Consider the following 25,328-nt stretch of genomic DNA (forward strand, 5'->3'; position numbering starts at 1 on the left):
CCCCTGCCCCCCTGATCAACCCCTGCCCCATGATCTACCCCTGTTGCTGCATATCCACCTCCATCTCCTCAGCCCCCTTCTGCCCCCCCACGCCTGACAGCCCCTTTCTGTCCCAGTGATAATCCCCCAGCCCCCTGATCACCCCCCCACTGCCCCTGCTGCTACATATCCACTTCCATCTCCTCAGCCCCCTTCTGCCCCCAGTGATCATCCCCCTGCTGCTGCTGCAGCTCCCTCCTGCCCCCCATGCTCCTGACAGCTCCTTCCTGCCCCCGCACGTGCCTGACAGCCTCCTCCTGACAGCCGCCTCCTGCAGTAAAGTTTCAACAAACACTCGCACATACACACGTGCACTATAATAAACCTTTTTTTTACGCACGCACACACACATAAGGTCCCGCTCATCCCAGTCATCAAGGGTCTACTCAATTGAGGAGTCATATGACATTACTCTCTCCGAAACTGATAGTGAGGGAGAGAACCCCACCTTTCTCTATTCCTCCCACTCTTCCTCCTCCAGCGACACAGACTTACCACCACCAAAATGTTGCAGGATGAGAAATCGTCTGGAGCCCAGGGAGGAAGAGACGGAGGCCGAGGGAGAAGACCCACAGCCAAATGTGAGTAACCCCCAACCTAGTGCTAGTCAGGCCCAACCTAGCACTAGTGCCCCCTCCTGGACCCCTGTCCCTGAGAATTTTGCTCCACGGATTCCTGATTTCGTTCCCCAATCAGGAATCCAGTTTGAGACTGCCAACTTCAGGGAAAGAGACTTTTTCAAAGTCTATTTCTCGGAGTCAATCGTCAGTCTTATGGTGGAGCAAACAAACTTGTACGCCCAGCAATTTTTGGCTGAAAACCCTAAGTCATCATTCTCTACTTGGAGTCCCATTGACTCTGTAGAAATGATGAAATATTGGGGACTGGTCCTTCACATGGGGATTGTGAAGAAACCGGAAATTCGCCAATACTGGAGTACTGTAATTTTATATCAAACTCCAGTATTTGTCATGGTTATGAGTCGCAGACATTTTGAGGCGATTTCTTAAGTTTCTCCATTTCAGGGACAACACTGACAGCCTTCCCCGCGATGACCCCAATTTTGATACAGTGTTCAAAATTCGGCCGGTCATCGAACACTTCAGCAACAAGTTTTCTGAAGTGTACATTCCCCAAAGGGAAATTTGTGTGGATGAACCCCTCATCCACTTCAAAGGGAGGCTTCAGTTCTGTTAGTACCTGCCCAGCAAAAGGGCGAGGTACGGGATAATACTCTACAAGCTGTGTGAGATTACCTCAGGGTACACGCTCAGCTTTAGAGTTTACCAAGGGAAGGACACCAGGATCCAGCCCCCAGAATGTCCACCTGCTCTGGGGGTGAGTGGGAAAATAGTGTGGGATTTGGGCCACCCTCTGATTGATAAAGGTGGCCATCTGTACGTTGATAACTTCTATACAAGCATCGCACTATTTCAATCCCTCTCTGCCAGAGCTACCGTCGCTTGCGGTACCGTGCGCAGAAGCCGGAGGGGTCTCCCTTTGTCACTAATTGAGCAGGCTCTCCAAAAGGATGAGAGCTGAGCCCAATGTAGCGGCAACATGGTTGTGGTCAAGTTCAAAGACAAAAGAGACGTCTTTCTGTTGACAACAATCCATGGTCCCGGCACCACGGCCACCACCGTTCGAGGTACCCCAGACCATGTCCACAAACCGGACTGTGTCCTGGGGTACAACAAACACATGGGGGGAGTTGATCTTTGTGATCAAGTCCTCCAGCCCTATAGTGCCATGCGGAAGGCGAAAGTGTTGTATAAAAAACTGTCTGTACACATCGTACAAATGGCACTGTATAACGCATGCGTGCTATCACGATATGCAGGCCAGACCAACAACACCTTCCTTCAGTTCCAGGAGGCAGTGATAAAGGCCATGATTTTTGAAGAGGAGGACGGAGCGTGTCCCAGCACCCCTGGAACTCAAGTTTCCCGTATGGTACCAGGACAACATGTTCCCACTAAGGGGAGAGCAAAAATAAAGGTGCCGGGTGTGCTATAAAAGGGGGAAACGTGTCCTGACAAACCTGGACTGTGAATGAATGAACTCTTCAGAATTCATCACATGTCCAGGGACTAAACACATCCTGACATTCCACTACAGAACTCACCCACACCAGGCTGACATACACAACACCACACACCCCAACCTGACGTACACTACACCACACACACCAACCTGACATACACTACACCACACACCGACCTGACATACACTACACCACACACCCCAACCTGACATACACTACACCACACACACCAACCTGACGTACACTACACCACACACACCAACCTGACATACACTACACCACACACTGACCTGACATACACTACACCACACACCAACCTGACATACACTACACCACACACCGACCTGACATACACTACACCACACACCGACCTGACATACACAACACCACACACACCAACCCTTACGTACACTACACCACACACACCGACCTGACATACACTACACCACACACCGACATGACATACACAACAGCACACACACCAACCTGACATACACTACACCACACACCGACCTGACATACACAACACCACACACACCAACCCTTACGTACACTACACCACACACACCGACCTGACATACACTACACCACACACCGACATGACATACACAACAGCACACACACCAACCTGACGTACACTACACCACACACAGACCTGACATACACTACACCACACACCAACCTGACATACACTACACCACACACCGACCTGACATACACTACACCACACACCGACCTGACATACACAACACCACACACACCAACCCTTACGTACACTACACCACACACACCGACCTGACATACACTACACCACACACCAACCTGACATACACTACACCACACACATCAACCTGACATACACTACACCACACACCGACCTGACATACACAACACCACACACACCAACCCTTACGTACACTACACCACACACACCGACCTGACATACACTACACCACACACCGACATGACATACACAACAGCACACACACCAACCTGACGTACACTACACCACACACACCGACCTGACATACACTACACCACACACAGACCTGACATACACTACACCACACACCAACCTGACATACACTACACCACACACCGACCTGACATACACTACACCACACACCCCAACCTGACATACACTACACCACACACCAATCTGACATACACTACACCACACTCATCAACCTGACATACACTACACCACACACCGAACTGACATACACTACACCACACACCGACCTGACATACACAACACCACACACACCAACCCTTACGTACACTACACCACACACACCGACCTGACATACACTACACCACACACAGACCTGACATACACTACACCACACACACAGACCTGACATACACTACACCACACACACCAACCTGACATACACAACACCACACACACCAACCTGGCATGCACTACATCACACACCGACCTGACATACACAACACCATACACACCAACCAGACAAAGTGTGTCAGGTTGTTGTGTGAGGCGTAGTGTATGTCAGATTGGTGTGTGGTGTGGTATAATGTACGTCAGGTTCGTGTGTGTGTGTATGTCAGGTTGCTGTGTGTGGTGTAGTAAACACCACACACAGACCTGACATACACTACACCACACACACCAACCTGACGTACACTACACCACACACAGACCTGACATACACTACACCACACACACCAACCTAACGTACACAACACCACACCACACACCAACCTGACATACACTACACCACACACACCAACCTGACGTACACTAGACCACACCACACACCAACCTGACATACACTACGCCTCACACACCAACCTGACGTACACTAGACCACACACAGACCTGACATACACTACACCACACACACCAACCGGACGTACACTACACCACACACACCAACCTGACGTACACTACACAACACCACACCACACACCAACCTGACATACACTACACCACACACACCAACCTGACGTACACTACACCACACACACCAACCTGACGTACACTACACAACACCACACCACACACCAACCTGACATACACTACACCACACACACCAACCTGACGTACACTACATACTTTCCATACACGACATGATGTCCGCTAACGATTGGAGCTAATTTTCCCACAAATAAACTCAAAAATTATTGACCTAAATTTACCACTAACATGAAGCCCAATATGTGATGAAAAAATTCTCAGAATCGCTACGATCCAATGAAGCGTTCCTGAGTTATTACCTCATAAAGGGACACTGGTCAGAATGGCTAAAATGGCCAGGTCATTAAGGTCAAAATAGGTTGGGTCAACCTTATATAAGTCAGTACACATATGGTGTACCAAGATGGCGTCTGTGTCTTCAGACAACACCCTGGAAGGAATCCTTGGAATGCAGAAGCTGAGATACTGGATACCATATATGGAAGTGAAGGTGAAATGGACCTATCATAGACTGACACTGGCTCCTCAGAAGATTGTGTGACACCCATCTCCTGTCTCTTTGTCTTGAGAATAAACTTCAGTTGTGTGCAAGCCTTTGCTGAGAAAGGAGTAGACATCTAACTCTGTGTTCAGTGTGACTCTACAAGCGCGCACTCGGCCTATATTGGGTCAGATACAAGCAATCATATAGATCTCGCTTTAAGGGATCACCCTCACACTAACACCAGGGAGTAGGTGGATCCACCAGGTTGTAAGTTCTATAGAAAAGGGCTTTCAATGCCCAAAGTCATTTGAACAGTTTTGGGTGGAGGAGAATGTTGTGGTCTAGAGGCAAAATAGTGATCATGGTAATACGGCCGGCCTACACCACCGATAAAGCAGCCACAGCCGGTGACTGAGAGGAATCTGTGACTTCTCTGCATTCAGTGGTTACTACTCACCTGGGTAGTCATATGTGGTAATCTCCTCTTTACACCACTCATCATCTCTCACATATGTCTCTGTAGTATTAATATGGGTCAGATCTTCACCCTGAAACAAATATTGTAAAAGTCACCGACAGATGGAGAAGTCCCATCTATGATCAGCTCTAATCCTGCCATCTCCACCGTTCTCATTACACAAGTATAAAACATATAATACTGGTGGATAAGACAAGACTGAGCACAAGACCTTCACAGCCGTCTACACATCATAGGGGAGATCTCCTGACACCTTCTCTCCATCTACCTGATGATCCTGAGGAGCACTGGGATCTTCTTGGTTACAGTCCTGTGGAAGAAGAGGACGGGGACATCTCTCTGGTGTTGTCCTCTTACTGGATAGATCTGGAGGAAACACATACAGGGACTGAATTCATTCTCTACATACAGATAATTATAGGCCGTGTGTATTTAGTCCTGTCTATTACCTGGTGATGTGAGGGGCTGGAGAACCTCCATTATGACGTTCTTGTACAGATCTCTGTGTCCTTCTAAATACTCCCACTCCTCCATGGAGAAATAGACAGCGACATCCTGACACCTTATAGGAACCTGACACATACAATGATACCGTCATCCCCCGATCCCTTCATAGTGTTACTGTATAATGTCCCAGCATTCCCAGCAGTGTCACCTCTCCAGTCAGCAGCTCAATCATCTTGTAGATGAGTTCTAGGATCTTCTGGTCATTGATGTCCTCATGGATCAGGGGGTGAGGTGGAGGCCCCGTGATTGGGCTCCGGGGTCTTCCCCATCCCTCAGACACAGGGTCCTGACAGCGATCACTAAAGGTCTTCTTCACCACTGTGTAATCCTGGTAATGGAGAGACACATTAATAAATCTCACTACAGACATTTCCAGAGTCCTCACCTCTCCAGTTCTGTCCATCTGTTATTCCCATAGATAAGAATGATGTAATGTGACATCATCAGAATCTCTCACCTCTCCAGTGAGACGGAAGAGGATCTCTAGGGTGAGGTGTAACATCCTCTCCGCCATCTTGTCTCTGTCCATATCCATCTTTGATGAGTAAATCAGGAAAATTTTCTTTTGTAGAAGATCTTCACTGAGAGGATCTGATATTGTAGAGACCTGAATGAGAAGAAGATGATCCGATGTAACGTCATAAGAATCCTGTGTAATAATACAATTACTGGAGATAATAAGGGAAACATATGAGGAGATTTATTATCTTACAGGGTTTAGTTTTCTTCCCTGACATCTACTAATAAAACCTATATATTTAGGCCACAGACAACAAGCAGTTTCCTCCTCGGAGTCGGCAGCTGAACACGTTCCTCATAGACTCATCTTCCATAACGCTAATTCTCGTCTCATTACCGACACTGGAATCGGCATTAGCAATACTGCAGGAGATATTCATTACACGCGACATGAGAAATAACTCCTTCATGATGAGGACGACATCTTCATCTTCTACTACGGCTCTAGAGACAGATTTGGCCAGAGTCGGTCACTGCCTCCATCCCCACACAGAAGTTTGAGGCTTTTAGAAAAGATTTTTTATTTCCACAATCACAACGGACAGAAATGATCTGACCACAAAGTCTCCATGTACAGTGATTTATGGGGTTTATTTCTGGCCTTAGGCTTTCCTATATTACAAGAAAAACTCCAGAAAAAGCCGATATTATGTTTCTAAAGAAAATTGGCTCCAACAATTCTTGTAAGAAGAAAAAAATATACAAAAAGCAGAAGACACATTTTATAATTTTTAACATGTTAAACATTTATTAAAAAGAAATGAATCTTTTTGGTCCCCAGAACATAGATGTACACCGCAGGGACGACACAGATGAGGCTTCAACAAAAACCCTGAAAAGCAAACATGACATCTAAGAAGGTGTGACAGAGTTTGGCTGAATGCCCCCCGCCTCCAAGTACTCGATAGTATGGGGCGGCCTAGTTACTGCGATACTTACATGCCTAATAATGGGGTCTGGGCTGCAATGTATGAAGGTCTATTAGGCCGGGCCAGAGGCAGCGTCCAATAAGTTACCTTATAACGCCCCCATACACATTAGACTAAAGTTCCATGAAAGCACTGATTTCGGGGGGTTTGGCCGACCATATAATGTATTTGGGGGCCTCCCGACAGATGATGTCAGGGCAGAGAAGGATCTGACATCCTGAATTTCAGAGGATAATCCGTTTGTTCTTCCTGTAGATAATCCTCCTCTAGAGGAGTCTGGAGGCGACTCTCTCATACAGACCACAGGAAAGCTGGAATATTTGTGTGTATGGGGGAGTCGGGAGAGATCGCCGTCTGCCAAATGACCGTTCAGCCAACTCTGATCTCATGTGTGTGGGGCCGTTAGTATTACACTGACAGGCAGTGATGATACACGGCACTACAGTAGTACAGGGCATCACCGGAGCCATCAGAGGCTTGTATGTTGTGTGATCGCACTGATCAGAGGGGTTTAAAAAAGGTTTAAAGTGAAAAATATCACAGTTTCAGCAACAAGAAATATCCGTCACTATATGGAAAGCAGAGTCACTGCACAATGTTAGTTACGTCACGTCCATAACTACTTTATTATACTCTATTATCCTGTACACAGTGGAGTAGATAGAAATCACAGATCCCACAGCAATAGCTGGAATTGGACCCTCCAACGTAAAGAAAAAAAAATCTCTCTCTCTATATACACTGTTCAAAAAAATAAAGGGAACACTTAAACAACAGAATATAACTCCAAGTAAATCAAACTTCTGTGAAATCAAACTGTCCACTTAGGAAGCAACACTGATTGACAATCAATTTCACATGCTGTTGTGCAAATGGAATAGACAACAGATGGAAATTATTGGCGATTATCAAGACACCCTCAATAAAGGAGTGGTTTTGCAGGTGGGGACCACAGACCACATCTCAGCACCAATGCTTTCTGGCTGATGTTTTGGTCACTTTTGAATGTTGGTTGTGCTTTCACACTCATGATAGCATGAGACTCTACAACCCACACAAGTGGCTCAGGTAGTGCAGGTCATCCAGGATGGCACATCAATGCGAGCTGTGGCAAGAAGGTTTACTGTGTCTGTCAGCGTAGTGTCCAGAGGCTGGAGGCGCTACCAGTAGAAAGGCCAGTACACCAGGAGATGTGGAGGGGGTCGTAAGAGGGCAACAACCCAGCAGCAGGACCGCTACCTCCACCTTTGTGCAAGGAGGAACAGGAGGAGCACTGCCAGAGCCCTGCAAAATGATCTTTAGCAGGCCACAAATGTGCATGTGTCTCCACACACGGTTAGAAACTGACTCCATGAGGATGGTCTGAGGGCCTGACGTCCACAGATGGGGGTTGTGCTCACAGCCCAACACCGTACAGGACACTTGGCATTTGCTACAGAACACCAGGATTGGCAAATTCACCACTGGCGCCCTGTGCTCTTCACAGATGAAAGCAGGTTCACACTGAGCACATGTGACAGACGTGACAGAGTCTGGAGACGCCGTGGAGAGTGATCTGCTGCCTGCAACATCCTTCAGCATGACCGGTTTGGCAGTGGTCAGTAATGGTGTGGGGTGGCATTTCTTTGGAGGCCACACGATGTTGGGCTGTGAGCACAACCCCCATGGAGACACAATTGTGCCTTTACCTGGAGATAAATTCCCAGTGGGGGCAATTTCCAAAATGCAATAACTTAAGTGGGGAATTCAGCTGTTTTAGCACTTAAGGGATCTGTATATGGAGTCTACAAACTACAGTGGGGGAAATAAGGATTTGTTACGCTGCCAATTTTGGGGTAAAGTCACATTTTTGTGAGGAAAAAAAGTAAAATTGTCATTTTTTCCTTCCACATTGCTTATATTCCTGTCATACTATTCGAATTCAGATATTGTCCTGTCAGAAAGGAGAATACAGGGAGCGAAAGGGTTAATAGGACTCACAGGAGGAACTGGCCCAGAAAGCAGAAGATCCAGGAGTGTCTGCCACATATATGACCGCTCAGTGCACAGGACCTGTGATGACGTCACAGGAGGGGAGGAGTCAGGGGTCACATGATCAGGGACCTCAGTGTGTGCAGGACTCAGTGTGCTGGAGCGCTCCCGATAATCAGCTGCGTGTGTCGCGCTGTGTGATAGTCACAGCACCTGCATGGAGGGCGACACATGCAGCTGATTATCGGGAGCGCTCCAGGGATCCGGGGTCCCGATGCAGCTATTCGGTAAGCGATATTAGCCAATAACAACTTCTCCGACGATATTCGCTCATCTCTAGTAATAACAGCTCAAAGAAATTCACCAAACTTTTCATTAAGTTTAATAGCGAGACCCTATTAAATATTGAGCACCAGCGGGATGAAGCATTGACAGCGGCATGTAAAAGTGTGGGCGCCCCGGGTCAAAATGACCGTTATTGTGAGCAGCAGTAAGATGAAGATGAAACGATCTCTAAAAGGCCGAACCTCTAAGATGGCACATGGCCTTTGTATTTTAGAAAAAAATAATAAAAAAAAATATATAGATATATAGACTTTTTTACAATTTCATAATTGCAAAAAGGAAAAAGGGCGATGCAAAACTTTGGGCACCCTTGAAGATTTTTGTACTGAGATCATTTTGACCAAGATTTCACACCTTAATTAGCTTCTAAGGGTTATGGTGAGATCACATGGTGACCAGGAGCTACAGTCTGAGGAAAGGGCTAAAAAGCCTTCACTAGACCCATGTACAGCTGTATAACGAGGCCCAGGCTTTATAGTGAAGGGACAGGAGTGAGGGCCTGTTCCCAGGAGCTACAGTCTGAGGAAAGGGCTAAAAAGCCTTCACTAGACCCCTGTACAGCTAAAAAGCCTTCACTAGACCCCTGTACAGCTGTATAATGAGGCCCAGGCTTTATAGTGAAGCGACAGGAGTGAGAGCCTGTGCTCAGGAGCTACAGTCTGAGGAAAGGACTAAAAAGCCTTCACTAGACCCCTGTACAGCTGTATAATGAGGCCCAGGCTTTATAGTGAAGGGACAGGAGTGAGGGCCTGTTCCCAGGAGCTACAGTCTGAGGAAAGAGCTAAAAAGCCTTCACTAGACCCCTGTACAGCTGTATAATGAGGCCCAGGCTTTATACTGAAGGGACAGGAGGGAGGGCCTGTTCCCAGGAGCTACAGTCTGAGGAAAGGGCTAAAAAGCCTTCACTAGACCCCTGTACAGCTGTATAATGAGGCCCAGGCTTTATAGTGAAGGGACAGGAGTGAGGGCCTGTTCCCTGGAGCTACAGTCTGAGGAAAGGGCTAAAAAGCCTTCACTAGACCCCTGTACAGCTGTATAACGAGGCCCAGGCTTTATAGTGAAGGGACAGGTGTGAGGGCCTGTTCCCAGGAGCTACAGTCTGAGAAAAGGGCTAAAAAGCCTTCACTAGACCCCTGTACAGCTGTATAACGAGGCCCAGGCTTTATAGTGAAGGGACAGGAGTGAGGGCCTGCGCCCATGAGGTACAGTCTGAGGAAAGGGTTAAAAAGCCTTCACTAGACCCCTGTACAGCTGTATAATGAGGCCCAGGCTTTATAGTGAAGGGACAGGAGTGAGGGCCTGATCCCAGGAGCTACAGTCTGAGGAAAGGGGAAAAAAGCCTTCACTAGACCCCTGTACAGCTGTATAATGAGGCCCAGGCTTTATAGTGAAGGGACAGGAGTGAGGGCCTGTTCCCAGGAGCTACAGTCTGAGTAAAGGGCTAAAAAGCCTTCACTAGACCCCTGTACAGCTGTATAATGAGGCCCAGGCTTTATAGTGAAGGGACAGGAGTGAGGGCCTGTTCCCAGGAGCTACAGTCTGAGGATAGGGCTAAAAAACCTTCAGTAGACCCCTGTACAGCTGTATAATGAGGCCCAGGCTTTATAGTGAAGGGACAGGAGTGAGGACATGTGCCCAGGAGCTACAGTCAGAGGAAAGAGCTAAAAAGCCTTCACTAGACCCCTGTACAGCTGTAAAATGAGGCCCAGGCTTTATAGTGAAGGGACTGGAGTGAGGGCCTGATCCCAGGAGCTACAGTCTGAGGAAAGGGCTAAAAAGCCTTCACTAGACCCCTGTACAGCTGTATAATGAGGCCCAGGCTTTATAGTGAAGGGACTGGAGTGAGGGCCTGATCCCAGGAGCTACAGTCTGAGGAAAGGGCTAAAAAGCCTTCACTAGACCCCTGTACAGCTGTATAATGAGGCCCCGGCTTTATAGTGAAGGGACAGGAGTGAGGGCCTGTGCCCAGGAGCTACAGTCTGAGTAAAGGGCTAAAGAGCCTTCACTAGACCCCTGTACAGCTGTATAACGAGGCCCAGGCTTTATAGAGAAGGAACAGGAGTGAGGGCCTGTTCCCAGGAGCTACAGTCTGAGTAAAGAGCTAAAAAGCCTTCACTAGACCCCTGTACAGCTGTATAATGAGGCCCAGGCTTTATAGTGAAGGGACAGGAGTGAAGGCCTGTTCCCAGGAGCTACAGTCTGAGGAAAGGGCTAAAAAGCCTTCACTAGACCCCTGTACAGCTGTATAATGAGGCCCAGGCTTTATAGTGAAGGGACAGAAGTGAGGGCCTGTTCCCAGGAGCTACAGTCTGAGGAAAGGGCTAAAAAGCCTTCATTAGACCCCTGTACAGCTGTATAATGAGGCCCAGGCTTTATAGTGAAGGGACAGTGTCATGGTCACGTGTGTCTGGTCGCAGATGATGCCGCAAGGCGAACCCATAACACACGTGACCCTGGATACAGCGCCTCCAGTGGGGCAAATTTAAATAATAGAACGTGCAGGTGGATACGCCGCCTCCACCTGGCGAATTTAGGAATTACACGTTAATATATACATTTCTGGAAACACCGCCTCCAGTACGGCGAATTTAAATAATAAGGGGGGAACCTGGGAAACTTTAACAATGGTGGGCCCTGCGATAGGGAATGTGGACATGGAGACCTCCTAAGCTCCCCTGAGCCAGTGTCCCTGCACTCCTAGCATTCCCTATACAGGCTCCGCGCCTGTCGCCGCACGCGAACCTTAAAACCCTGGCTCACCCTGCGCCTAAACCCTCACTAGGGAATAGGTCGGTGCGGAGACTAATCCCACCACTGCACTAACAACACACATGAGGAAAGAGACAATACAGGGGAAACACCACTTATCTTTGCTCTGATGCGTACGCTCCTAGCAACAGAGCCCACCACCTGTGTGCATCTTCTCCTCCACCCTGATCCATCACCATAACCGGATCCATCACCATCGTGCAGCCTGGGAGCAGAGTCCATCACCACTTGCAGCAGTCCAGTACACAGAGTCCCAAGATGAGTCCAGCCTCTGCCAAGAATCCAAGCATGCTCGAGTCCAGTTCTCAGCAACTAAGTCGAACATGCTGAGTGCAACTCTCTTCCAAGTCGCCACTCCTCTAAGCCATGCCCGCATTTCCCGCCGACACCATAAACTGCGACTCCACCAGGCCATGCCAGTCCTTCCTGCAGACACCTTTAGCTGGCACTCGTTCTCTCTGACTGACTGCGCAGGACTCTTATCCAGCTCCATCCTTCCACCAGGCTCTCCAACAACTCAGCAAGAAATATCACCAGCAGTGAGTGAACACCCTGAAACCCATTTATAGAGCCCCACACCTGAACCATAATTAAGTGCAACCTAACCTAAGGTGCAATACCACTAACCACCACCGGGGACAGTCAAAACACCTATGAACTTAACCAAAGTAAAAAAAGTTCACTTTGTGCTTTTAATACCGCCAGATCCAACACTGGATCATGACAGTACCCCCTCCTTAATGAGGGGCCTCTGAACCCTCAAGACCACCCCTCATTAGGGAAACACCTACAGCGGGGACGCCCAGACCCTGAGTTCACCCCACCACTACCTGACACTTCAGGTTTATGACAAACACCGCTGATATTGGCAATAAAGTTCCTTTTGGAGGCACCACTCATCTCCACAGCGCCGACCTGGGGAACGAGTTAATGTATGTGTATGTTTGCTCAGAGCTGATCAGACTCCACAACACATTTCCACAAGATGTTTTTTGGTGGCACCCATACATGCTCGTTCACACACAGGTCCGGACCTGAACGTTTATTGCACACATACATTTGTCATTTTTTGGTGAACTCACTCTGGACTTGACAACAGAGGCGTCCCCCTGTGTCACCACACTCACACCCCCGCTATTCACCAAGGGACACCACCCTCCAACCCTTTCACCATGAGGACTGCGCCTCCCAGAGTTGGTTAATGGCGAGGGTAGAGATTTGTCCCTACTCCCCCACAGCACACCTGCTGCACACACCAGGAGGAGATGGGGACCGGGAAATGGAGGAAATATACTCTGGGTGGTCGCCTCCACATGACCAGGAGGGCGGCTTCTTCGATGGTATGAAGATTTGGCGTAAAACCCCGCGGACTATCACACCAGTCAGCTCACCACAGGGACGTACCCCTTCACCTCGGGGAATACCAGGCAGCTCCGTGGGGCACCATTCCTCCCACCTGCCTGGGTGCGCCCACCTGCATGAACCAGTCCTGCTCCCCAGCAGCGACTCTAGGGGGTTTTAGTACCATAGCCGCAGGAATATGGAGGAAAATATATACACTCGCTGGTCGACTCCACACGACCAGGAGGGGCGGCATAGAAGATTTGGCATGAGCCCCGCGGACTATTCACCAATCTGCTCACTACAGGGACGTACCCCTTCACCTCGTGGAATACCAGGCAGCACCGTGGGGCACCATTCCTCCCACCTGCCTGGGTAAGTCCCCTGTAAGAGCAAGTCCCGCTCCCCAGCAGCGACTCTAGGGGCTTTTGCCAGACCGCAGCCGCCATTTTTGTTTCTCTGGTTATCTGAGCAGAGGCCCCAGACCCTGATAACTGCTGCTGCAGCGGCTTAAACACACCTTGCCGCTCCCCACTGCACCTCAGTGAGGACCGGCAGCAATTACCACAGGTCTCCACATGGCCAAAGCTCACCAGAAAAAAAAAGTAAGGGCTGGTGATAATGTCACGATCACGTGTGTCAGGTCGCAGATGATGCCGCAAGGCGAACCCATAACACACGTGACCCTGGATACACCGCCTCCAGTGGGGCGAATTTAAATAATAGAACGTGCAGGTGGATACGCCGCCTCCACCTGGCGAATTTAGGAATTACACGTTAATATATACATTTCTGGAAACACCGCCTCCAGTACGGCGAATTTAAATAATAAGGGGGGAACCTGGGAAACTTTTACAATGGTGGGCCCTGTGATAGGGAATGGGGACATGGAGACCTCCTAAGCTCCCCTGAGCCAGTGTCCCTGCACTCCTAGCATTCCCTATACAGGCTCCGCGCCTGTCGCCGCACGCGAACCTTAAAACCCTGGCTCGCCCTGCGCCTAAACCCTCACTAGGGAATAGGTCGGTGCGGAGACTAATCCCACCACTGCACTAACAACACACATGAGGAAAGAGACAATACAGGGGAAACACCACTTATCTTTGCTCTGATGCGTACGCTCCTAGCAACAGAGCCCACCACCTGTGTGCATCTTCTCCTCCACCCTGATCCATCACCATAACCGGATCCATCACCATCGTGCAGCCTGGGAGCAGAGTCCATCACCACTTGCAGCAGTCCAGTACACAGAGTCCCAAGATGAGTCCAGCCTCTGCCAAGAATCCAAGCATGCTCGAGTCCAGTTCTCAGCAACCAAGTCGAACATGCTGAGTGCAACTCTCTTCCAAGTCGCCACTCCTCTAAGCCATGCCCGCACTTCCCGCCGACACCATAAACTGCGACTCCACCAGGCCATGCCAGTCCTTCCTGCAGACACCATTAGCTGGCACTCGTTCTCTCTGGCTGACTGCGCAGGACTCTTATCCAGCTCCATCCTTCCACCAGGCTCTCCACAACTCAGCAAGAAATATCACCAGCAGTGAGTGAACACCCTGAGACCCTTTTATAGAGCCCCACACCTGAACCATAATTAAGTGCAACCTAACCTAAGGTGCAATACCACTAACCACCACCGGGGACAGTCAAAACACCTATGAACTTAACCAAAGTAAAAAAAGTTCACTTTGTGCTTTTAATACCGCCAGATCCAACACTGGATCATGACAGACAGTAGTGAGGGCCTGTTCCCAGGAGCTGCAGACTGAGGAAAGGGCTAAAAAGCCTTCACTAGACCCCTGTACAGCTGTATAATGAGGCCAAGGCTTTATAGTGAAGGGACAGTAGTGAGGGCCTGTTCCCAGGAGCTGCAGTATGAGGAAAGGGCTAAAAAGCCTTCACTAGACCCCTGTACAGCTGTATAATGAGGCCTGGCTTTATAGTGAAGGGACAGGAGTGAGGGCCTGTTCCCAGGAGCTACAGTCTGAGGAAAGAGCAAAAAAGCCTTCACTAGACCCCTGTACAGCTGTATAATGAGGCCCAGGCTTTATAGTGAAGGGACAGGAGTGAGGGCCTGATCCCAGGAGCTACAGTCTGAGGAAAGGGCTAAAAAGCCTTAACTAGACCCCTGTACAGCTGTATAATGAGGCCCAGGCTTTATAGTGAAGGGACAGGAGTGAGGGTTTGTGCCCAGGAGCTACAGTCTGAGGAAAGGGCTAAAAAGCCTTCACTAGACCCCTGTACAGCTGTATAATGAGGCCTGGCTTTATAGTGAAGGGACAGGAGTGAGGGCCTGTTCCCAGGAGCTACAGTCTGAGGAAAGAGCTAAAAAGCCTTCACTAGACCCGTGCACAGCTGTATAATTTGGCCCAGGCTTTATAGTGAAGGGACAGGAGTGAGGGCCTCTTCCCAGGAGCTACAGTCTGAGGAAATGACTAAAAAGCCTTCACTAGACCCCTGTACAGCTGTATAATGAGGTCCAGGCTTTATAGTGAAGGGACAGGAGTGAAGGCCTGTTCCCAGGAGCTACAGTCTGAGGAAAGGGCTAAAAAACCTTCACTAGACCCCTGTACACCTGTATAATGAGGTCCAGGCTTTATAGTGAAGGGACAGGAGTAAGGGCCTGTTCCCAGGAGCTACAGTCTGAGGATAGGGCTAAAAAACCTTCACTAGACCCCTGCACAGCTGTATAATGAGACCCAGGCTTTATAATGAAGGGACAGGAGTGAGTGCCTGTTCTCAGGAGCTACAGTCTGAGGAAAGGGCTAAAAAGCCTTCACTAGACCCCTGTACAGCTGTATAATGAGGCCCAGGCTTTATAGTGAAGGGACAGGAGTGAGGACCTGTTCCCAGGAGCTACAGTCTGAGGAAAGGGCTAAAAAGCCTTCACTAGACCCCTGTACAGCTGTATAATGAGGCCCAGGCTTTATAGTGAAGGGACAGGAGTGAGGGCCTGTTCCCAGGAGCTACAGTCTGAGGAAAGGGCTAAAAAGCCTTCATTAGACCCCTGTACAGCTGTATAATGAGGCCCAGGCTTTATAGTGAAGGGACAGGAGTGAGGGCCTGATCCCAGGAGCTACAGTCTGAGGAAAGGGCTAAAAAGCCTTCACTAGACCCCTGTACAGCTGTATAATGAGGCCCAGGCTTTATAGTGAAGGGACAGGAGTGAGGGCCTGATCCCAGGAGCTACAGTCTGAGGAAAGGGCTAAAAAGCCTTCACTAGACCCCTGTACAGCTGTATAATGAGGCCCAGGCTTTATAGTGAAGGGACGGGAGGGAGAAAAGTGGGGAAAGGAGGAAGAAGAGCCGGACTGCCCATCACTAACCTGCAGAGCCGCACTCCACATATATGGCTGCTGTGTGCGCACAGGACCTGTGATGAGGTCACAGGAGGGGAGGAGTCAGGGGTCACATGATCTCCGGAGTGCAGACCTCCATGGAGCCTTCTCCTCAGTCAGTGACATTCCCGCCATTATTTGCCCCTCACTACTGGCACAATTACCCCGCGCCGCCTTTTCTACACAGTGTTATGTGTGGAATGTAACGTGTGATTTCTCTGGAGGGAAACAGACCCCACACATGAGGGAATTCTCCCCAGTTACCGGCCGTCTACTATATGGCGGCATATGATTGTGCTATCGACTCCACACCAGGAGCTAAAATGCCCAAATCTCGGTTATTTCCCCCCTTCCAGAGTCCGGCTGAGGCCAGGGTCACACTTGGGAGAAACTCGCCCGAGTCTCGCTCCTCAGTGCCCTTGTGGATTAGCCTCTATAGGGGAAACGACACCGGCTGTCAGGGATGGGGGGCCCCAACATAAATCCAATATTCGTTGTAAGAAAACCCAACCTGATGCTGCCATTCGGGGTAACCAATGCTCCGGCAGTCTGTGACAATGTCAGTAATTATATTTTTCCTCACTGATCGGTAGATTTGTGGTAATTTTCCTGGATGATATAGTGAGTTACTCCCGTCCTCTGGAGGAGCATGCTGAGCATGTCAGACAGGTTCTCCAGGTTCTACGTGACAACTATTTATTTGGTAACCTGGAGAAAAGACAATTTGTGGTCCAGCAGGTCCAGTTCTCAGGACATTTGGCTTCTGCATTGGGGTCTCAGATGGATCCCGTTACGGTCCCAGCAGTCCCTTCTTTAGTTTTATCCAAGTGACCTGAAAGTGTTACAGAGATTTCTTGTAGTCAAGAAACTGAGGAACAAACAAGCGAAAAATAGGGTCTCGCCTGATAACCAGATATAATGAGAGTAGGGGAGTGTTACACTCACCTGATGGAGTGGCGCCTTTACACCATGCTCAATGCATAAATCAGCTGCTGCAGGACCCGGGGCCAAAGACCGAGCAGAAGAGCTGATCCGGGTATAATGTGTCTGTACCCGCGCTGCTGATGGAGACGATCGGAGATGGAGATTTTCCTTAAAAACGTTTATTCAAATAGGTTTTCAAAGTCAAAGCGTTTCACAGTCACGCAGGACGTCTTCCTCAGGACGAAGCCTGATAGCGGATAAACATGTCAAGCCTGGAACATTTTATATGCAGTCTTTTTAATAATTATAATAATCTTTTTATTTATATAGCGCCAACATATTCCGCAGCGCTTTACAGTTTGCACACATTATCATCGCTGTCCCCGATGGGGCTCACAATCTAAATTCCCTATCAGTATGTCTCTGGAATGAAAAAAAAATCACCAACAAAGCACAAAATGTCACAGTTCATGAGAAAGTCCATCACACAAAGATAAATTATAGTTCATGTAAAAACAAAACATGACTTCCGGTTCCGGCGCCGCCATGTGCAGACACATGTGAGGGAGCTCCTGCTGACCGCCGCAAATACTCTGCATTTATACAGAGCCCTGACTCACAAAAGATACTGGGATAATCGTGAGAGCATCCGGGACCGTCCACAACATGGATCGGTTTGTCATGAGAGGCGCAGGGAAGGAGCAGAGGGAGGAGGAGGTCAGAGGAGGCCGGCAGAGTGGGAGCACAGTCATGGTGACGGAGACACAGGCACAAACAGGGCAAGCACATGAGGAGATAGAACGGGAGGAGGAAGCCCCAGAGAAAGAAGGACATTTCAGCCAGGGGGAGACAGTGGAGACAAGAGGCACACTGGAAACACAGCTACATGCTCATGGCTTATTAAACTTTAAACAGCTAGCAAAAGAAATGGCATCATACCTTGCTGAAGACTTTAAGCAGGCAGTGGCGGACATGATCCAATCTACCACTAAAGAGCTGCAAAGCAAGATGACTCATCAGGAGCAGAAACTGCAGGAAGTCGAGCAGAGAATCTCTGAGGCGGAGGACAGTTATTCAGCTAGAAAAACAAGTGACTTAAAGAAACAAGCCTCCTACACTGTGGATAAACTAGAGGATCTGGAGAACAGGTCCCGCAGAAGTAATCTGAAAATGATAGGCCTCCCAGAGACAATAAACACATAGCAGCTAAATTATATCTATGAGGTGGAATTGCCAAAAGCACTGGGACTGTCCTATAACTGCAGAGTGGAGCGTGCACACAGGATAGGCCCCCCAGAGAGGCCTCCGAGGCTGAGAGGGGCAGGAATAAACAGAATAACAAGGAAGCTCAGAGACCAGCCAGGCAGCGGCAAAGTACTTGAACTAAAGATAAGGAAGAAATACTAATTGCTTATAAAGGAAGAAGACGACCGCTGATAATTCAGGGACTTAAAGTCCTTTTATTTGGAGACTATTGTTAGCACCGCTCCCGCTGCCATACTCACCGCTCCTGCTTCTGCCCCGACTCTCTCCTCTGACGCGTCCTGCACGCGCGCCTCCGCTTCCCTTGCTTTCCGGCGACCGGCGTCCCGACGTTCTCCTCCACTTCCCTCGGCCGCGCGCACTGTGCCTCTGCGCACGCGCCGGAGGGATAAGCCGCACGCTGCTACCGGCAGCCACCTGTCTGCCGTGACCTGACTCGGACCGGCCCCCCGACCTATCAGAGGCCACCACCAGGTATTTCAGGCCGCCCTCCCTTAGTGGAGGCGCCTGACTATTGAGTTGCCTCTCGGTTGTCTAGGCCGTGCTCCCTGCTGCTTGTTCCTTGCTAGCTGCTCTCTAGTTTATTCCTTGTGTTTTGTGCCTCCTGTTAGTTCCTGTGTCCTCAGTGTTCCTCTGTCCCTCTGGTCGTTCCTCCTGCCTAACCCCTGTGTCTCCTTCCTTTTCAGTTCGCCTCTTCCTGGACCCCCGCCTTCCTCCGTCCTTCTCCTCTTCCGCAGTCGCTGGACCCTGGTCACCCTGGTTCCTCTCTGGACCTTCCTCTGTTCCTCATCACTAGTTCACCCTCCTGAGCCGACCCCTGGTCCTGGCTGCCGTGGCGCTAGAACTTCCCGAGTCTGTTCCCTAACGGTCCCTGTATAGGGGTCGGTCCACTTGGTGCGCTCGCTCGGGGAGAGCTCGGCGCCACGGTCCAGTGGGTCCACTCTCGTCACCTGTGTCCACAACGTAACAACTATTCAGCAGAGGTGACACGGAGAAGAAGGGCATTCAGCGAAGCATGCACTCTGCTGTTTAAACGCAACATCAGATTCCAGCTAAACTACCCAGCAACTCTGCGTGTTAGGACAAGAGATGGTGTGATGAGGTCATTTACAGACCCCAAGGAGGCCATGAAAATTATGTCCCAGCAGCAACCTTCATCTGGCAAACAATCACCTGAAAATACCAGCCCGGCGAGAGAGGAGACAGGGGGAGATGCTGAGGACGAGATGGGGAGACCCTATCCGTATAGCCTGAGGTTGGATTTGCATTTGGAAGGAGATAATGAAAGAGAGACAATGGCTAAGGAACAAAGAACCCCAATGACAAGGGCGTTCAGGAAGACCCTAACAAGACAGAATACTAAGTGTTCTAATGCTTATGAGATTGTGTCAAGATATATCCTGGGGTCAGCATAAGTGAAAAGTATGACTGGAATACCTCACATGATAATATGAAGATGGAAGGGAGAAATTTTTGTGGTCCAGGTTGAGCTACAGAAAGACTACTTACACTCCCATTCACCTAAAATAGGAAGACGTACAGTAATAAGGGATATCATCTGTGAACCACATGGTCGTGGACTTGCCACAACAGGGCGGGAAACAGCGGGGGCGGCTGTATGCGACCGTATGAGGGGAGCGGTCACCGGTGGCTCTCATGTCTCACGTGTCGGTGAGTCCGCAGCTTTCCTTTCACAGGCCCCTGTCGGTCTCTCCACAACACACCGTCCGCTCCCTCGGTTCTCTCTGTCTCACACGGCTCCCTGTCTGCTGTCTGGCTCTCTGTCAACTGCCACTTCAGCGCGCCCCCTGCTCCCTTTGAAATTGCCCCGCCCCCTGTTTCCCTGACAACTTCAGTCAAGTCTTTCCTTTTACTGCCCTCCCAGTATCGTTCCCCTGGGTACCTGCCCATTTACTGTCTGGGAGTCCTCTTCCCCACACTCCCCCACCCTGTAAGCTCGCCAGTCCTCGGGCGAGGGCCTTAGTCTATTGAGCTCGGTCTGTAGGGGTTTCAATGTTCGTTGCCATATGAATTGATCTTGCTCATATCATCGGGGGGTTTGCCAGCTGTTGACCGCTTGGAGCATCTAAGTTCAACTGGGGTAGAGTCGTCTGGGGTGGTGGACATCGGTGGGCTGGTTGGTGCGGGTGGGCTAATTGTGTCAGGTGATTCATTACTGCGTGGAGAGCCTCCGGGTCCTGGGAGACAATCTTCGTCGTCGTCCGGGTCCCAACATACGGAAGACGGTTCAGATGTCGACGGGGTAGGCTCCGGTTGCTTCAGGTCGGAGGAAGTACATGGGCGTAACATATTACGATGCACAACATGAGTGGGCAGTGTTTTATCCTCCTCAGATCGTATTTCGTGCACCGGTCCGTCTGGATGGATACGGCGTAAGACCCGATAAGGACTTTCTTCCCAACGTGGCTCCAGTTTGTTTTGGGGGCGTTGATCTAGCACAAGCACCCGGTCCCCGCTTTGGAGGTGAGGAGGCGGGGTTGTATTCTTCCCTGGGTGCTCCCAATCTCGGAGCTTGGTGTGTACAATTCGGTGAAGAGTTTGCAGCCGATGACGATGATTTCGGACCCAAGACGACACCCCAGTCCAGGGCTGAGGTTCTTTGGGGTCTAACTCCACCTCTGTGATCCCTTTACCCAAACAACAGGGAATAGGGGGTATAGCCAGTCACTCGATGTACCCTATTGTTATAGACCCAAACTAATTCGGAAACATATTCGGGCCAACGGGCCTTCTTGTCACTCTCCAGAGTGCGCAACATCTGAATCAATGTCCGATTAAATAGTTCACGAGCCCAATTCCCTTGTGGGTGATACGGTGTGGTCCAGGATTTGTCAATTCCATAGAGGTGATGTAGTTCTTCCATGACTTTTCCCAAAAAATATGCTCCCTGATCAGAATGTATTCGTTGAGGACAGCCGTATACTTGTATAAAGTTTCTACAAATAGCGGAGGCAGCTGACTCTGCGGTCTGATCCCGAGTGGGGGTGACCACAGCGAACTTAGTGAAATGATCTATCATAACGAGACAGTGTTCGTATCCCTGAAATGCGGGCCCAATGGTCAAATAATCCACCGTCAGGAGCTCAAGGGGCGCTGAGGTCACAATAGTTTGTGTTGCAGTTCGCTGAGCGGGTGGTTTGGCTAATTCACACAACCGGCAGGTCCAGCAAATTTCGTCCACAACAGCCGGCAAGCGCGGGTGGTAAGCTTTCTGTTGCAGCCATTGCAAAGTTTTTTTTGTTCCGAAATGGGCCCCTTTTTCGTGAGCCTCCCGAGCCAATACGTGAAGTTGGGCTCCTGGCGTAACCACCTGCCAAACCGTCATTGAGGTTGTTTGTGATGTTAGTTTACGATACAATAATCCCTTTCGGATAACCAACCTCTCCCATTCTCGCAGCATAAGCAACTGGTCTTGAGGCAAATTTTGCCGTTGAGAGTCAGTGGGTAATTGTCCTGAGAAGACCAACCTCTTCATCTTCTTGTTGCTGCTGTATCCACTTATCCCGGGATTGTTCCAGTATGCCCCTTGGGGTCTCAGATGAAGATATCTTTTTATTGCCAGTTGTGAGCACGGTAGCAGTGAGAGCAAACAGGATTTCCTCCCCTTCCAATTCTTCAGCTCGATTCTGCCCTTGAGTTGTATGTCGAATCCTGGAGAGGGCGTCTGCATGGACATTCTCGGCCCCTCTTTTGTAGATAATCTTATAATTGTACTTCGTTATCCGGGCCACCCTTCGTTGTTCCAGAGCACCAAATTTGGCATTTTCCAGATGAGCCAGCGGGTGGTTGTCAGTTCGCACTACCACCTCAGAGCCCGCTAGGTACTCTGCGAATCTCTCCGTTATAGCCCACAGCTCAAGCTTAAAAGAGCTGTAATTGTCAGGGTTACGCTCGGAGTCATGGAGTGAGCGACTTCCATATGCGATCACCCTCTCCCGGCCATCCTGAACCTGTGACAACACAGCCCCCCAGCGTGTGAAGACTCCCGTCAGTGTGCAAGGTGACTGGCTGAGAGAAATCCGGATAAGCCAACACTGGGGCAGCCTTGAGGTCTCAGAAAGCCTCTTCCTGAGGGTGTTGCCACTGGATTTTTCGCCCATTGGCCCCAGCGGGAGCCCCCTTCAGTAGGTCGTGCAGGGCTCAAGCTCGACATGTAAAATTCTTTACGAAGCGACGGTAATATCCAGCTAATCCCAGAAAAGCCCGCACATCTTTCACCGTCTCGGGGGTAGGCCATTCCTGAATAGCAGCAACCTTCTCCCGGGATGGCCTCACACCCTCTGCCGAAACGACATGACCCAGATACTCAATCTGAGAGCGAAATAGGTGGCATTTCTGAGGCTTCACCTTCAACCCGTACTTTTGCAACTGGCTGAGTACCTGTCCCAACCGCTTCAGGTGGTCCTCGAAGGTGGCAGCATATACAATGATGTCGTCCAGGTAGATCAACGTGGCCTCAAAATTGAGATCTCCCAGACATCACTCCATCAATCGCTGAAAGGTCCCGGGGGCGTTGGCCAGCCCAAACGGCATCCGATTGAACTCAAACAGTCCCATGGGCAATATGAACGCCGTCTTGGCCCTATCTTCCTCTGACATGGGCACCTGCCAGTACCCACTGGCCAAGTCCAGGGTCGAAAAATATGTTGCCTTCCCCAAGGTGGACAGGGATTCTTCTATGCGGGGCAGCGGGTATAAGTCCTTAATAGTGCAAGCATTCAGTTTACGATAATCCACACAGAATCGTAGTGTACCATCTTTCTTCCGGACCAACACAATTTGGGCCGCCCAGGGGCTTTGACTTTCCCATATCACCCCTTTTCACAGCATGTGGGCCAGCAATGTTTTCACCTCTTGATAGAGTTGTGGCGGAATATGTCGATATCGTTCCCGGATAGGGGCCGCTCCTGCTGTGGGGATTTCATGAGTGATGGTGGTGGTACACCCAAAATCGTCCTCATGACTAGCAAATACTTCATGGTACTGTCCCAGCAATGTTTTTATCTGTGAGAGTTGGGCCGCAGTTAATCCAGAAAGCTTGGCCCGCATCTCCTCCAAAATATTTCAGCCCTTGTGTTGTGCCGAGACTTTGTGGGCCTGTAAGGTTCGTATTGTTACTTCCCAAGGATCCTCGGGGTGTACTCGTAATTGAACCGCCGGAGCTGGCAGCACTTCTTCTAAAGGCCTTACTAGTTTGGCCAGTACAGTCCATGCTTTCAGAACGGTGTCTCGGTCTTCGAAGTTAACGCAGCGTACCAGGATGGCTCCTTTCTGCACGGAAGCCAGGGAACGGGCCACCAGTATGCCAGGAGATAAGCGCTCCGAGTGACACGGCCCCACCTGCACCTCCACGCCCTCCAAGGGTATCGAGGCTCGAATGGGCAGGGCCACCACAGTCTGTCCAGGAGGTAACACAAGCAGGGGAGTCGCTGGCGTGATGACCTTACTCAGAGCCTCGCCCTCCTGGCGGTCCTGATGTACCCGTGATCCCCGCACCAGCTGCTGGAATACCTGTCCCTGGGCTCTGCGAGAACCCCACTGCTTCAGTATCCTCTGTGTAGGGTCTTTGAGCCAGTGGCGTATCCAGGGGGGGGCAGCCGGGGCAGTTGCCCCGGGCGCAGCCAGCAGGGGGGCGCAGTCGGGCCGCCTAATGCAGCGGTCCGCAGTGTCTCCCCCCTGGCGGCTGCGCTCTGCCGCCCACCATCCTGTGCGCCGGCTGTTCTCTGTGACGGCTGTCAAGCTGACAGCCAGCGCAGAGAAGGAGGCCGCGCCGGCTCCCAGGCAGCAATTGTACTGGCGTCTATACAGACGCCTGTACAATTAGCTCTGACCGCCGGGTCAGAGCGACGTCAGCAGCGTGATCATGTCATGTGATCAAGCTGCTGACGTCGCTCTGACCCGGAGCAAAGAGCAAACATGCTCCTCTGTGGAGCTGAAGAACCACGGGAGATGGGGGGTGTTAATGAGTGGGGGGGTTATTGAGTGGGGATGGGGGTTAATGAGTCGGGGGGTTAATGAGTGGGGGTTAAAGTGTGGGGGTTAATGAGTGGAGATGGGGTTTAATGTGGGGGTGGGGGTTAAAGTGAGGGGGTTAATGTGGGGATGGGGGTTAATGAGTGGGGGGGTTAATGAGTGAAGATGGGGGTTAATGAGTGGGGGGTTAATGAGTGGAGATGGGGGTTAATGTAGAGATGGGGGTTAAAGTGTGGGGGTTAATGTGGGGATGGGGTTAATGAGTGGGGGGGTTAATGTGTGGGGGTTAAAGTATGGGGGTTAATGAGTGGGGCGTTAATGAGTGTGGGGGTTAATGAGTGGCTATGGGGGTTAATGTGGGGATGGGAGTTAATAAGTGGGGGGGTTAATGTGTAGGGGGGTTAATGTATGGGGTTTAATGAGTGGAGATGGGGTTAATTAGTG

At 50.2% G+C, this 25,328-nt stretch overlaps 1 protein-coding gene across 1 annotated transcript; it reads right to left on the reverse strand.

The window, feature by feature from the left end:
* Positions 1-5,436: 5,436 nt before the first annotated feature.
* On the reverse strand, positions 5,437-18,295 carry LOC141073543 (gastrula zinc finger protein XlCGF66.1-like; the record flags this gene model as incomplete). The annotated part of the gene is made up of 4 exons (XM_073560810.1): positions 18,248-18,295; positions 5,952-6,101; positions 5,643-5,822; positions 5,437-5,560 (listed from the first exon to the last, which is right to left on the reverse strand). Coding segments are annotated over exons 1-4 (502 nt in total), but the record flags the coding sequence as incomplete, so codon positions are not given.
* Between the last annotated feature and the right edge of the window lie 7,033 nt (positions 18,296-25,328).

This window comes from Dendrobates tinctorius, unplaced genomic scaffold (genome assembly GCF_039654945.1).
Source record: "Dendrobates tinctorius isolate UK_male_01 unplaced genomic scaffold, ASM3965494v1 ptg000305l, whole genome shotgun sequence".
Taxonomy (NCBI): domain Eukaryota; kingdom Metazoa; phylum Chordata; class Amphibia; order Anura; family Dendrobatidae; genus Dendrobates; species Dendrobates tinctorius.